Source organism: Salvelinus alpinus, chromosome 21, assembly GCF_045679555.1.
Source record: "Salvelinus alpinus chromosome 21, SLU_Salpinus.1, whole genome shotgun sequence".
Classification (NCBI taxonomy): Eukaryota; Metazoa; Chordata; class Actinopteri; order Salmoniformes; family Salmonidae; genus Salvelinus; species Salvelinus alpinus.
The window spans coordinates 1,874,932-1,890,785 of NC_092106.1; the positions used below are offsets into that span (position 1 = coordinate 1,874,932).

At 43.4% G+C, this 15,854-nt stretch overlaps 1 protein-coding gene across 11 annotated transcripts in view; it reads left to right on the forward strand.

The window, feature by feature from the left end:
* LOC139547569 (DISP complex protein LRCH3-like) overlaps positions 1-14,971 on the forward strand; it is an 87,687-nt gene extending 72,716 nt beyond the window's left edge. For 7 of the 11 annotated variants that reach the window (XM_071356478.1, XM_071356483.1, XM_071356486.1 and 4 more), the window contains 6 exons: positions 102-135; positions 395-508; positions 1,243-1,343; positions 1,630-1,767; positions 2,104-2,181; positions 2,595-8,572. In XM_071356478.1, coding sequence (XP_071212579.1) covers positions 102-135; positions 395-508; positions 1,243-1,343; positions 1,630-1,767; positions 2,104-2,181; positions 2,595-2,795 — 666 coding nt within the window. In that variant the 3' untranslated portion in view covers positions 2,796-8,572. Of the gene's footprint in view, positions 1-101; positions 136-394; positions 509-1,242; positions 1,344-1,629; positions 1,768-2,103; positions 2,182-2,594; positions 8,573-8,995 lie in introns of those variants that run through there. The other 4 variants (XM_071356479.1, XM_071356484.1, XM_071356487.1 and 1 more) reach the window with 2 other exon arrangements.
* Positions 14,972-15,854: the final 883 nt, after the last annotated feature.

The following is a 15,854-nucleotide window of genomic DNA, read 5'->3' on the forward strand; positions in this document are numbered from 1 at the left end:
ATGCATGACTGCTGGAGTTTCAGTCCTGACTCAAATTGAAAGAGGGATGAAATTAACCCTCTCTCCCTCTGCTCTCTGCTGGGACTCGACTGGCCATTCAGCAGGGCGAGGATCGCTCCTCCCTGTCTCCCACAGGTAAGACACCCAGTCACACTATTCCTGCTGCCCTTCACTGCTAGGTGCAGCTAGTCACACTGGCTTCCATGGAAACCAGAGTATAAATGGCTGTGAACTAGAGCAGCTTCCAACACACCCTTCCCCTCTCCTTACTAATTTACTGTATCCCAAATTGACTACTACTCCCTAGACGTTCCTGTGGATCTGAAAGGATTTTATTACACGCCCTATTCACTCTACCACTCTCCCACCTGCTCACTTCCTGTTCTGCTTGCAGCCCTCCAATCACCTTCTTACCCCGGCCCTGTTACTCCGCCCTCCTGCTGGGGACCCGCACAGAGGCCCGACAGCTTCTTGTTTCGCCTCAGCCAGAAGGAAGAGCAGAGGAGAGGTATGTCACCGGATCACAACCTCTGGATCTCGGCTGCATGGCCTTGGGAGCTTTCAGAAGAGAGTGTTGGTACCTCTTGAGTGTGCAATGCGCATGTCGCAATTGAGTGTCATGTGACATTGCTCTGGTAACTAGCTGGGCTGATGGACACGTCTGGATGGGATCCTGCACAGTCGCTGAGCGATACTGTGGATAGTCAAACAAAATAGATGGTTCACACCCTTAGAATTAAATTGGGGGTCGGGGAGGGGGGGGTAGTAGTATTAGATAATTTTGCTTATGGAAAGATTTTCTATATTAAATGGGGGAGGGGATATTGTCGGCTTTTGTTTTGACTGTTATGTATGATGGTCTGCTCTGTTGGTTTTGTGATCCCATCTATTACTTTGATTTTTGTCTGTCTATAGGTCAGAGTTTTGTCTGTCTGGGTTAGTGACTTCCAAGTTCAGTTCAGTGACTAACATGCATCTGTGGCCTACAGTTTCGTAGCTCAGTTTTCTGTTGGTTTTGTTCCAACTCTCTATTACTTCAAGTTCCTTCTGTTGCTGTAGAGTTCTATATGCTGTAGTTTGCCTTCTGAATTGTTTGCCAGCCGTCTGATCATGCCATTGTGTCTGTAGAGCTGGACTTTCCCCCTCTTCAGGATAAATGATTAGCATCCATTCTGCTTTCACCAGCTTTCGATCTTGTGTGTGTGTATGTTTGAGCCTGTCTGGTTCTGCCTTCCCCCCCAGGTGATGGTGCCGCCCCCAGGCCGGAGCCTGAAGAGGTGACCCCTACCCAGCCTCAAGGCCCCATGGGAGAGGAGGCTGCTCTGGTGGAGCAACTGCGGAAGGTGAACAGATTCTCCCCCCTTTTGACCAAGCCATTAGGGCCTGGAGTTTCTACTGGGTTCCTTGGCCCATATTCATAAAGTGTCTCAGAGTAGAAGTGCTGAACTAGAATCAGTCTTACCTTTCAGATCGTAATGAGTACAATTATATGGACACGGGACCTGATCCTAGATCAGCAATCCTACTCTGAGATGCTTTATGAGCCCAGGTGAGATCACAAGGTCAGGAAAAACTCCTGTCCCTACATGTGCTGATCCCCCTGTAATTGTGTCGTACTCTATTTTGTAGAACATCGAATCGCGTCTGAAAGTGTCCTTGCCAAGCGACCTAGGAGCAGCACTGACCGACGGGGTCGTGCTCTGCCATCTAGCCAATCACGTGCGGCCACGATCCGTACCCAGCATCCACGTGCCCTCCCCTGCTGTGGTGAGTGTTTGTGTGTTTGCGCACCTTGTGCGTGTGCTGTGCGTGCATACCATGTGTGCATTGGTGAGATATCAGTTTTAGAATACATTTTGTCAGTGTGTCTTCCTGTCAGGAACACTACACTTCAAGCATATCAATACAACTTTTTACATCTGCATTTGGCTTATGATCAGACACTGATTACATCCCAAATGGAACCCTATTCCCTATATAGTGCACTGCTGTGACATAGCCCTGGTCAAAAGTAGTGCACTATACAGGGAATAGGGTGCCATTTGGGACACAACCGCTGTCATTGTGCTTACCATTGTCCCCGTTCTGTCTCTGTCCATCAAGCCCAAACTGACGATGGCCAAATGTCGGCGGAACGTGGAGAACTTTCTGGAGGCGTGTCGCAGGATCGGGGTTCCACAGGTAAGACAGTGACCTCAACAAATTAATTAAATAGCTGAAACCTACTTTCAGACAGTGCAGGTTTTTCTCTTCTGTCTTAAGATTTCTTGTACAGAGTAGGGAGACAGACTCCCTCTACTGCTCTGCTTTTTGTATCAACAACAGTTTAGCCTACTTCTCTGTTCCTGCTGTTTATATCAGTTGACTCCAGCTAACTCAATTGACAAACTGGCAACCTGCATAGCTTTTTTAAACCGCTTAATGACAGTAACTTTCTCTCTCTCTCTTTCCGTTCCTCCGCTTCCCTCTCAAATGCATCTTCCATCTGTCCATCCAAACACAAAACCTCCCCTATCTGTGTGATCTTATCCTTTGCCTTCCCCCCCACCTAACCCCTTCCTCCACCATTCTCTTCCCCCACTCCCATGGGACAGGAGAGGCTTTGCACAGTGGAGGAGGTTCTGGATGGCCGGGGAGGCTGTGTTTACGGGACGCTGGGGGTCCTGCTCTCCATGGCTCCTCCCCCCCTCCTAATGCCTTCTCCCCCAGCCCAGCTGGCAGGCTTCGCCCTCTTCTATCTGTCCATCATGTCTGTACTGTGTGCCCTGTACTGCCACCTGGTGCCCCACCTCTGAACTGTCTGTCTGGACAACACAATCCCTTCCTCACCTTCATCGTCCCACAACAAACTGACTCTCTACCACTTGTGCGCTCGCTCGCTCGCACACACACTATCTCAAACACACACACACCACTCGCACTCCTCTGTACTTCTCATTTCATATTGCGGTGTTTTCCATCAATGCAGCAGTATCTATTCAGACACAGCAGTCAGCAGAACTCAACAAGGGAAAAACACAAGAATGAGTGGACCACTCCCTCTCTTAGTCCCACTCTGCCTTAACAAAGAGGAGCGCTCGCAGCTGCCTGGTTTGCCATCCACTGAAAAGGGCACAACTCCATATGCCAAATACCATATAGTAGGTTTTATCTTTTGTTCCAGTTGCTTGTTGGGGAAGGTTACTTGCATCTCCTCAAGGAGTGGCGAGGTGGACCTTCAATGCTCCCTCGTAACCCTTCTGTCATGTACGGGCACTGCCCCCATTGAGAGAGACAGCGAGACCCTGTAGATTGCTGTGTTGTCACTGAACTGTCCGCTACTGTACCTACCTACTGAACCTCCTCCTGTGCCTTAAGTTTGTCCGTGTGCCGGTGTGTGTGTTTTAGATGGAACCTTCCCACCCGAAGCCACTTCCATTGCACTAATAGCATCAATCAAGTCGGAGTGCTTGTCATATGTAGCCTACGTGCTGCTTCCTCCCTCCTCCGGCCCCTGAGAAGAACCAACCACGAGTAATCTGACTAATCAATGCCGAGCGCTTCTCTTCTCTCCTGACTCTAGCACAGCTTAGCCTAAGCTGCAAAGTCAGTCTGAAGTTTTTGCCTAATCAAAAAGAGAGCAGGTCGGCGAGGGTCATTTGTTAGCCTTTGAGTCTTTGCTGACGCACAATCAAGTATCCTACAGGAACCTTTTTTTTCCTTGACCGTCTGTGATCCAGCCCCCCTCTCAGTCATAATGCTCATTTTGTGGCTCTGGGGAGATGTTTCCCCTAGATACAGATTTACGATCAGCTACACCTCCCCAATCCTAACCTTTAAAGAGGAACTGAAACGCTCAAATCAACCTACATTTTACAATTTTATGTTCTGAAAATACTTTTTAAACATAATATGATACAGTCTTAGAGTGCCTAGCACAAGCTTATTTTATCTTTATTTAACTAGGCAAGTCAATTAAGAACAAATTCTTATTTACAATGACGGACTAGGAACAGTGGGTTTAACTGCCTTCTTCAGGGGCAGAACGACAGATGTTTACCTTGTTAGCTCGGGGATTCGATCTTGCAACCTTTCGGTTACTGGCCCAACGCTCTAACCACTAGGCTACCTGCAGCCCCATAGAGAGGTGTGGCCACAGCCATATTGAAATAACCTCATGGGAATGGTAGGGCAGCCGCGCGCCTACTGTACTCATGGCTTTTTGATCAAGACTGATTAAGAAGTGAAGAAACTAAAAGCTAGAACTACCAATTTGAGAGGGAACATCAATAAAATAATAACAATCATGTTAACAAGCCTGTATAGTCCGGTCAAAAATCCACTTGCATAAGTTTTTGAGCTCATTCAGATGTATGCTACATTCGTGATTTTTTGCAGGGGCATCGGATCTACTATTACCCGACATTAGTAAGGTAGTTAAATGCATGATTTCCACAATAACAAAGCAGTTAGCATTGAATAAGCTTGTATAGTCCAGTCAAAAACCCACTTGCATAAGTTTTTGAGCTCATTCAGCGAGCAAGGTCTAGCTGTGTTAAACATTACAGGAATTTTGACATGGGCATCGGATCATACTGTGTTAGCAAGCTAGCTAACAGCAAAAAGCTTAGCTTACTGCATGGTAGTACCCACAATAATAGTCACTTTTGCAGCCAGATGGTGTACACTATGCATAAACAGTATTCAATATGGTTTACAGTGAGCGATTTATGATGTGCCAAACCTAAGAGGCTAGCTGGGCTAGAAAAACAAGTATTCAGTTAATGCAAGCTAACGTTAGCTGCAGACATGTAGGTTGTTAGATGTCCACTCCTATTAAATCAATTGCAGCGAGTTGTGAGATTTACCAAATGATCCTGACAGTTTCCATAGTTAAATTAATAATCCATAGTAAAATTCTGCGCTGTAGCAAGCTGTTTATTTGTTTTTTATTTATTTAACTTTTATTTAACTTGGCAAGTCAATTACGAACAAATTCTTATTTACAATGACTGCCTACTGTTGATAAAACGTTTACTTGAGACAGGAGACCAAGTGGAGACATAGGACGAGGTGGATAATTTTATAATAAGGCCGTTTTATTCAAGTGTAAAGATATCAGGCAAAAACGTGCACGGCCCCTTTCTGTCTAATTCTTATGGAATCGTCGGAGAAGAGAGCGCTCTACACAGTACATACAGATTATATAGACAACTAGCAAAGTAGGTTGATCTTGAAGTCTGGCCTTCCGATTGGTCGATCTGGGTCGTGGGTAGTCCTGTTCGGCCTGATGTCGACATTCCATTGGCTTTTCACACAGTTCTTTGTCCTAGTCACATCCAAAGGCATCCTGCATGTGCGTTTGTTTTCACAGGCCCTATTCATGGGGGAGGGGATGTGTGTGTGGGTCTGACAAAGTAGTGGGGATGGGTGCATGTTGTGCCAAGAATAGCTTATGTTGAGAAGTGGTTAAAACAAGTTACCAGTATCTTATACAATTTCTTACACTACCAAGAGGCAAAAGGCCAACTGGGAGAATGGGGGCTAAGAAATGTAGGACATAAACACTACATAAAGAGAGACATAAGACAACTACACAACATGGCAGCAACACATGACAATACAACATATTAGCAACACATCACGACAACATTCACCACAATGGTAGCAGCACCAACATGGTAGACAGCAATACATCACGCAAAGCAAGCACAAGTGTCAGTAAGAGTGTCCAGGGTTGAGTCTTTGAATGTAGAGAACTGTCTAGCTTGAGTGTGTTTTGCAGCTCGTTCCAGTCGCTAGCTGCAGCAAACTGAAAAGAGGAGCGACCCAGAGATTTGTGTGCTTTGGGGACCAGAATGTTTAACAGAATGCGACTGGCAAAACGGGTGTTGTATGTGGAGGATGAGGGCTGCAGTAGATATCTCAGATAGGTGGGGAGTGAGGCCTAAGAGGGTTTTATAAATAAGCATCAAGCAGTGTGTCTTGCACTGGGTATACAGAGATGTATACCATGGCACTTATCGTAAGAGTAGGGGTGTTAACCCCGGTGTCCTGGCTAAATTCCCAATCTGGCCCTCTACCATCACGGTCACCTAATAATCCCCAGTTTACAATTGGCTCATTCATCCCCCTCCTCTCCCCTGTAACTATTCCCCAGGTCGTTGCTGCAAATGAGAACGTGTTCTCAGTCAACTTACCTGGTAAAATAACGGTAAAATAAAATAAAAAATAAAAAATGTCCAGTTTACAGAGGAGTATAGAATGCAGTGATGTGTCCTATAAGAAGCATTGGTGGCAAATCTGATGGCCGAATGGTAAAGAACGTCTAGCCGCTCGTGAGCACCCTTACCTGCCGATCTATACATTTCGTTTTCATAATCTAGCATGGGTGGGTTGGTAATCTGATTCAGGGTTTGGCAGCTGGGGTGAAAGAGGAGCAATTACGATAGAGAAAACCAAGCCTGCAGCTTGGATAGGAAAACATTCTCAATAAAGAAACTAACATGCATTGTAATCTGGGTTGCCTGTCAGATGAACCATTCAAGTGATGTCATTTATGGCGGCACGCATTAGTCCATGAGGCAATTTTCAAATGTTTTTGTCAGCTACTTTAAGGGTAGGAACTTGCTTCTTTATCACATTTGACTTAATAAAATGTTTCAGTTCGTCTTTAACCATTAGTAGGGAAAACTGACCCACGATCAGTGTCTAGGGGCAACTTCACTCTACTCCCATTTTAGCACTTGCCTGATCCCAGGTCTGTTTGTGTGTTAAAACAAATCTGGGACCAGTCTAGGTAGGCACAAGCTGTGGTAACAATCAGCCCCAGGATATGACTGGACTGCCTTCAGGAAGTATTCACACCCTGAGACTTTTTACACATTTTGTTGTCTTACTAATGGGAAACTTACTAATTTTTGTCTACGATCTACAGAAAATACTCTGACAAAGTGGGGGGGGGGAATTATGAAAAGTAAAACCCTAATCTTGATTAGGTAAGTATTCAATACATGAGTCCAATGCTTGTTAGAATCCCCTTTGGCAGCGATTACAGCTGTGAGCTCTGTGAAATTGGTTGTTGATCATTCGTGGACATCCATTTTCAGGTTTTGCCATAGATTTTCAAGCAGATTTAAGTCAGAACTACAACTATGCCACTCAGGAACATTCCCTTTCTTCCTTGTAAGCAACTCCAGTGTAGATTTGGCCTTGTGTTTTAGGTTATTGTCCTGCTGAAAGGTGAATTTGTCTCCCAAGTTTTTGCCTCTGCTTAGCTCCATTCCATTTATTCTTTATCCTGAAAACTCCCCAGTCCTTAATTATTACAAGCATACCCATAACATGATGCAGCCACCACTATGCTTGAAAATATGGAGAGTGGCACAGAATAATGAATGCATTACAGAGTAATGTATTCAGGACAAATTGTGTATTGATTTGTACATGTTTTATGCAGTATTACTTTAGTGCCTTGTTGCAAACAGGATGCATGTTTTGGAATATTCCTCTGTACAGGCTTCCTTTTCACTGTCAATTAGCTTAGTATTGTGGAGAAACTACAATGTTGATCCATCCTCCGTTTTGTCCTATCACAGCCATTACACTGTTTTAAAGTCACCATTAGGCTCATGGTGAAATCCCAGAGCGGTTTCCTTCCTTCCTGGGGCGTTGTATGTTAGGAAGGACGCCTGTATCTTTGTAATGACTGGGTGAATTGATGCACAATCCAAAGTGTAATTACTAACTTCACCATGTTCAAAGGGATATTTCATATCTGCTTTGTTTTATTTTACCCATCTACCAATAGGCGCCCTTTGTGAGGCATTGGAAAACCTCCCTGGTCTTTGTGGTTGAATCTGTGTTTGAAATTCACTGCTCAACTGAGGGACCTTACAGATAATTGTATGTGGGATACAGAGATGAGGTAGTCATTCAAAAATAATTTTAAACACTTATTGCACACAGAGTGAGTCCATGCAACTTAATATGTGACTTGTTAAGCACATTTCTACTCCTGAACTTATTTTTGGCTTGCAATAACAAAGGAGTTAAAGACATTTCAGATTTTTATTTTGTAAAAAATTACACATTTGACATGGGGCGTTGTGTGTAATCAGTTTTAATTTCAGGCTGTAACACAACAAAATGTGGAAGGTCAAGGGGTGTGAATAGTTTCTGAAGGCACTGTATGTGGCAATGAGTGCTCTTATACTGTTCTATACGAAGACAAAGCACATATTCTGTGAGAAAGAGCGAGCAAGTGACTCTGGGTTTGTTCCAAATGGGTCCCTATTCCTTATAGTGCACTACTTTTGATCAGAACCCTATGGGCCCCCTGGTTAAAAGTAGTGCACTCAATAGGGAATAGGGTGCCATTCGGGATGCAGGCTGCGTGTGTAGTTTGTTGTTGGTCTATGCTGAATGACAAGGAGTAATGTCTCCTCTGGCTCTGAAGAGCGGTGTGTATGTTCTCTGTGTCAGTGGTCTGTTTGGTTAGAGGATGTGTACCCACGTGCCGATCTCTACTGTTGTTGACCTTTCAACTCTTTCCCAGAGCTCCTCCTTGCACAATAAAATGAACCAAATATTTGCTGTTCTTTCCTTCCTCTCTGCAGTCTGTCTTCTCTCCGCGCAACTTTAGATTGTGTTACCACATTTTCTCTCACTCACTCACACACTTATATTTGCTCCTGTGGGATATGTTGTTCAGTGGGTATCTCAGTGCACCAGTCCCTACTTATTGTAATCCTGTGCTTCTGTTTGCACACCTCTGCTCCTTTTCCATGCTCTCCTCAAGGTCATGCTTTTGGATCCCATTCACCTTTTCCATTATGTTGAGTTTCATGTCTTTACATTTTTGTTGATGATTTCTGTTATCTTTTGGTTGTAGTTTTTGATATTATTATTTACCCATCCATTGACATATCCTTTTTTGTTCTCCCCTCCTGTTTTCCGTCCTCCTTTTGCCTTGCGTGTGTGTTTTTGTGTATGTGTGTGCATCGTCTGGCCTCAGACCCAGCTGTGCCTGCCCCTCCACATCCTGGAGGAGAGAGGGCTCCCCCAGGTGGCCGGGACGGTGTGTGCGCTCCTGGAGCTGGCCCCGCCCAAACACACAACTTCCCCCACCACCACCATTACTACCCCTCTGGCCATTTAGGGCAGCGGAGTTCCACATTCACTCTCATGGATGGACAGACACAGGACCCACTCTCTCCCTCTCCGAGGGTACGTTACATGGCTTTCCCTCTCGACCACCCCTGGCACAAGGGTGTGAAGAGAAGACTGCTCCCCCATTTTCCCCTCAGCCATACAGGGGCACCCAGCCTTCCCAGAGATGTCTTCCCCAATGGAGAGAGGGAACAAAGGGATGACTGTCTTTCCCCCAGTGTCCCCACACAGACTGCTTACGACTTGCATCCTCTAACGACAGACAGACAACCGAGATTGTTCCAGACAAACGGTCAGTTGGACGGCAAGGAAGAGGGTTCTTTTTATTTTCTAATAGTCAGTTGTCTTCTCTCTCTTCTCTCTCCATCCTCCTTTTACTTATGTTCACCAGGGATTGTTAAATTTTACACCATTATTATTATTATTATTAATGCATCTCATATTCATGTTACTGAGTTACATGTTACATGTCAGATCCTTGCATGTCAGTGGGATCAGGTAGGGGGAAGGGTTCGGAGACTAGGAAGTTGTCTAAGTAACACAGTCATGTGCTACAAAAAGTCATTTGGGCAACAGTTACGTTGATGCTGCCAACACTTAAAATGGCTGTTATTAAATGAACCAGTCTTCTACATTTTTTTATTATGTGGTCAAATCACGAGCTAGCTGAATCAAAAGCGATGCTGGAGTAGAAAGAGAGAGGGAGCTCTGGGAATCTCTGTTTTATTCTTTCTCAAAATGTTGTGTACAAATATATAATGAGTGAACAAAACATTAGGAACACTATCCTAATATTGAGTGGCTTTACCCTCAGAACAGCCTCAATTCGTTGGGGCATGGACTCTACAAGGTGTCAAAAGCGTTCCATAGGGATGCTGGCCCATTGTTGACTCCAATGCTTCCCACAGTTGTCAAGTTAGCTGGATGTCCTTTGGGTGGTGGACCATTATTGATACACACGGGAAACTGTTGAGCATGAAAAACCCAGCAGCGTTGCAGTTCTTGACACTCAAACGGTGCGCCTGGCATCTACTACCATACTCAGTTCAAAGGCACTTAAATATTTTGTCTTGCCCATTCACCCTCTGAATGGTTCACATACACAATCCATGTCTCAATTGTATCAATCCTTAAAAATCCATCTTTAACCTGTCTCCTCCCCTTCCCTTCATCTACACTGATTTGAAGTGGATTTAACAAGTGACATCAATAAGGGATCATAGCTTTCACCTGATCAGTCTGTCATATAAAGAGGTGTTCCTGATGTTTTGTACACTCAGTGTATATGGGTTATTATACAGAAGTGGTGCAAATTGGGGGTTGGAAAAAATTCACGTTTGTATCCTATTTTCCCCTAACTTTCTGCACACGTCTTCCAACATATGTCAGGGAGATATATATATATATATATATACACACACACACTACTCACACTTTGTATTGCATATTTTAAATCTTTACCTTAACACTAGATGTAATTTCTGAAACATAGTGTAAACGTTGCAGTAAAGGGAGAACCAGCACAGTAGTGATAATTTTGAATAACCTTAACACACATTCATTTGAGAAATTATTTGCTTACCAAATTAACAAAATGACAGGCGTTGGGAAAATAACGTGTTTCAGTGTCAATAGAGGACTCAGATGGATATAATTCGTTTTAGTATAGACATTGCTATTGAGGGCTTCCACCATTTAAAAGTAGTGAACTGGGTGCGTATTCCTATGGGTTCGGAGTGATCAGCCAATGATCAGAAAGCATCGTCTTCTTCAAATTTGTAAACCAAAGACGAAAGTAATATCCAGGAGCCAAGACCGATATTTATACCAGGGCATTGGTCCCAAGATCCAGACCCAGTGAGTTGAGACGATGACACGTAAAGACCGAATTTGTGGTCTTGAGTGTTTTATGGGGGGGGGGGGGGGGCTCAGTCCGTCTTTCAATTTACTCCTTAAAGTCATAGTAGTGTATTGCACAAGGTGCCACTTTGAAAGTGGATAGTGCATAAGCAGTATCTCTTGTCATGTCAGTCATTGCATACCTTAGAGAGCTATTTATGACATGTCAGAAATGTCCAGATCAACTAGCCCATGTCAGTTAAAATCTTTTAGCAATGTTTTTTTTAGACTATTGATTTGCAGGAAATAGGATTTAAAATGGCAAAATGTTCTCTCAGCCAACAAGAGGGGTGTGAACAGTGTGTCAGTAATCTGCTTGTGGCACAGATATTCCCCAATGCTGGAAGGGGGCCTGAGTAAAAAGTTTGGGAACCCCTGCAGTAGAGCATAGTACATTATAGACGTCTATGTTTTGGCGAAATCGATGCTAATGTTTGGGGTTTTGGATGGTTGGATCGCCCTGCTGGATATGTATCTCAATACTCTACACTTTTTCATAAAGTGTGGACTTGTCCCCTACCCACATGGTGGACCTCTTGTAGCTCAGTCGGCAGAGCATGCCGCATGCAACTTTAAAATGGAGATAGCCTCAATGGCACTGCCCATGCTGTCACAGACGCCATAATGGCATAGATACAAAGACGAGACCTCTATATAAACGTCCCTTTTTCAGGACCCTGTCTTTCAAACATAATTTGTAAAAATCCAAATAACTTCACAGATCATCATTGTAAAGGGTTTAAACACTGTTTCCCATGCTTGTTCAATGACCCATAAACAATTAATGAACATGCACCTGTGGAACGGTCGTTAAGACACTAACAGCTTACAAACGGTAGGCAATTAAGGTCACACTTATGGAAACTTAGGACACTAAAGAGGCCTTTCTACTGACTCTGAAAAACAGCAAAAGAAAGATGCCCAGGGTCCCTACTCATCTGCGTGAACGTGCCTTAGGCATGCTGCAAGGAGGCATGAGGACTGCAGATGTGGCCAGGGCAATAAATTGCAATGTCTGTACTGTGAGACGCCTAAGACAGCGCTACAGGGAGACAGGACGGACAGCTGATAATCATCGCAGTGGGCAGACCACGTGAAACAACACCTGCACAGGATCGTTACATCTGAACATCACACCTGCGGGACAGGTACAGGATGGCAACAACTGCCCGGACTGAGCTTGTTGTCATTACAGGCAATCTCAAAGCTGTGCGTTACAGGGAAGACATCCTCCTCCCTCATGTGGTACCCTTCCTGCAGGCTCATCCTGACGTGACCCTCCAGCATGACAATGCCACCAGCCATATTGCTCGTTCTGTGCGTGATTTCCTGCAAGACCGGAATGTCAGTGTTCTGCCATGGCCAGCGAAGAGTCCGGATCTCAATCCCATTGAGCACGTCTGGGACCTGTTGGATCGGAGGGTGAGGGCTAGGGCCATTCCCCCAGAAATGTCCGGGAACTTGCAGGTCCCTTGGTGGATGAGTGGGGTAACATCTCACAGCAAGAACGGGCAAATCTGGTGCAGTACTTAATGCAGCTGGTGGCCACACCACATACTGACTGTTACTTTTGATTTTGACCCCCCCTTTGTTCAGGGACACATGATTCCATTTATGTGGAACTTGTTCAGTTTATGTCTCAGTTGTTGAATCTAGTTATGTCCATACAAATATTTACACATGTTAAGTTTGCTGAAAATGAACACAGTTGACAGTGAGAGGATGTTTCTTTTTTTGCTGAGTTTACATCTCCATGGTGTCAATTGTTTCGGTTGCGACTGTTTCCCAACTTCAAAGAATCCCCATAGCGCTCTTTCATTTGGACAGATGGACATCCCACCAAACATATAATTAATGACACTAATTAAAAATAGATGATTTACCAACTTGCTCACTCATTTTCTACAAAATGTTTGCAGATGGACTACTCGCCATGTGGCCATGCTGGAGCAGGGTGCAATCCCATCACCTGGTGATATTTGTAGGGATGTGGCTTAAGGTACATTCACTCTATTGTCTTTTAATGTGTGTGTTTCGGTCGTGACATCAAACGGTGGGACAGCATTTTTTATAGAAAGATGTTTCGAAATAAAAGTACTAATGAGATCAGTATCTTTCGATGTAATAATAGAACAATTCAAGATGTTCCATTGAAATAATAAAAACTACTTCAATGCTTTATTTTCAAACATGACGTTTAGGAATCGGTGTAGGACAGCCAACTCTCAATAGAAATGGGTGTATAAAAAATGACTTTGTACTATATTAATTTAACAATATATTTGTTATTCCCTTGGATTGAATTACAACATATCATGAGGTAAATACATTTGTAGAGTTGTTTTTTTAATATATATATCGTTTTTGGGGGGTGGGACTGCAATTTGCACCACTTCTGTAGAATCACTCGTATATAAAGCTTCAATTTATGTGTTTTGCCACAAGGAGTTGCGGTCTCGTGTAGCTACATGGATTGGACACCGCACCCCAGGGTGTTGGTAGACACTGTCCGTAAGTGCTGTGCCAGGGCAAGTCAAATAAAAAGTTCTATAAGAAAACAAAACAAGCCTCTTAAAAGGTTTAGTGTTTTGAGTGGGATTGGTTCAAGCTGATCCTAGACCAGTGTTTACAGGCAAGTTCTTCCTTGAGCGCAGCTCAATCAAGTCTCTAATCAAGGGCAGGTTGACTGACAGCATGACATCATAGCCTGCACCTTTGCATTCGTCTCCGTTTCTATCCTGAAGTAATGGTTCTTATTATTGTTCACTCTAGTGATGAGCGGTTGGGGCCGGTCTGGGGCTAAACATACACTAACTTTGTAGAAAATAAAAGTATTTTTTATTTGTGTCTTTTTTTACAAACCACCTCATCACCTTCACAGTTGAGTTCAACATGGCGAGTTGTGACACCATAGTAGTAGTGAATATGACACTGTCTCCCTCATGCACGGAACTCATCTTTTTATCACTACATGTAGCTTGCATGAAAGTAAAAGCGGTCTATAGATTTTGCTATTGACAGTGTTCAAGACACCCTTCCGATTCTCATGATCAAGTTGTTTTTAGTGTATGGTTTTTATAGACACAAATGTGGCTCTTGCTGCACACGTTGCTAATTTGGTCTGTTCATTAGGCGCCAAACAGGGAAAAAAACAGGGACTACCTGTTTTTGTCCAATAAGAAATGTTATCCATTGCAAAACATTTTCAGTTGCAGTGTTACCTACAGAAAGACAGGTTAACTGACTGACTCTTAGTTCTGAGGCAGACACAACCTCTACTTCCCAGGGAGGGGGATGAGGGAGTGCTAGCCACAGAGCTGACAATAATACTCTGGTCAGGACTGACCCGAGGACAACTGATTGAATGGGCTCTTGTAGGCAGATTCCCAGCCTCCCTTTTCAGAACTCGGAGTCTATCGAAAATCAAGTTAAAATTGTAATATCTCTGGCAGCCTACATAGCTTTTACTGTAAGGATGTGCATCGATGTAGGCTGGGATTCTGCCTACATAGCTTCTGAAGGGAAAACATATCAGAGGTATGTTTTTACCATTAACTTTCTTTTGGATAGACTGAGTTCTGAAAAGGGAAGTTAAAGATGATTTAAATATTAGTATAAATGTTTTGTATAGATATTTTAGTGTTTTTTCCCCCTGCCTGACTTGGACTTTCTCCAGCAGAAATCATGTGCCCCTATTGCTTGGTCTGGATCCTGTGACATTTGTACAGTAAAATAGATGCATTCCATTTGTTTACAAGTATGTACTACTTCCCACATACAGAGACAACCTTTTTTTAATGACCTTAACATGGTCTTTACAGTTTGCTGAAATTGTCCCTGAAAACGTAAAATGTTTTATTATTTTCTGGAATGAATATTTGGCTTTATCGTTAAAGTGCATTAATAAAAGTTTCCCATTTCAGTCTCCTGAGTGCGCTTCTTTATTACCATTCTTGCCCTTGTTAGACTGCATTTAAGTAAGGACCTTGTTGGTAGTAGTATTCAAAATAGCCATGCCAACTTTATACTCTAGGTCAAAGAAAAACAGCAGTTCTCATTGAAGATATATTTTACTACAGGCCAAGTGTCGACTTAGATTGTCTGTAATCAGGAATTGAACACTGAAAAGTAACATGTCTGGTATTGAGATCAATACTTTTTTGGAGTTTACTTTCACTGGCGCTCCTGAAGCCGGGACACCTCACTTTTTCTTTCCTTAAATGGACTTGGGCTACTTGCTTTTTTTACAGGGGCCCAGGCTGCGTATTACTAGCGTTCCTCTCCACTGCGACTGGATCTGCAGGCGACAGACAGGGAATAAGACTGTTGGGGTATAATAAACAAGAGGGGACAGTTGTGACTTATTTTTTGCTTTCAGAGAATAAGAGCTGAAAATACTTGGTAGAGGGAACATGCAGTTGAAGTCAGAAGTTTACATACACTTTGTTGGAGTCATTAAAATTTGTTTTTCAACCACTCCACAAATTTCTTAACAAATTATATAGTTTTGGCAAGTCGGTTAGGACATCTACTTTGTGCATGACACAAGTAATTTTTCCAACAATTGTTTACAGACAGATTATTTCACTTATAATTCACTGTATCACAATTCCAGTGGGTCAGAAGTTTACATACACTAAGTTGACTGTGCCTTTAAACAGCTTGGGAAATTCCCGAAAATTATGTCATGGCTTTAGAAGTTTCTGATAGGCTAATTAACATTTGAGTCAATTGGAGGTGTACCTGTGGATGTATTTCAAGGCCTACCTTCAAACTCGGTGCCTCTGCTTGACATCATGGAAAGA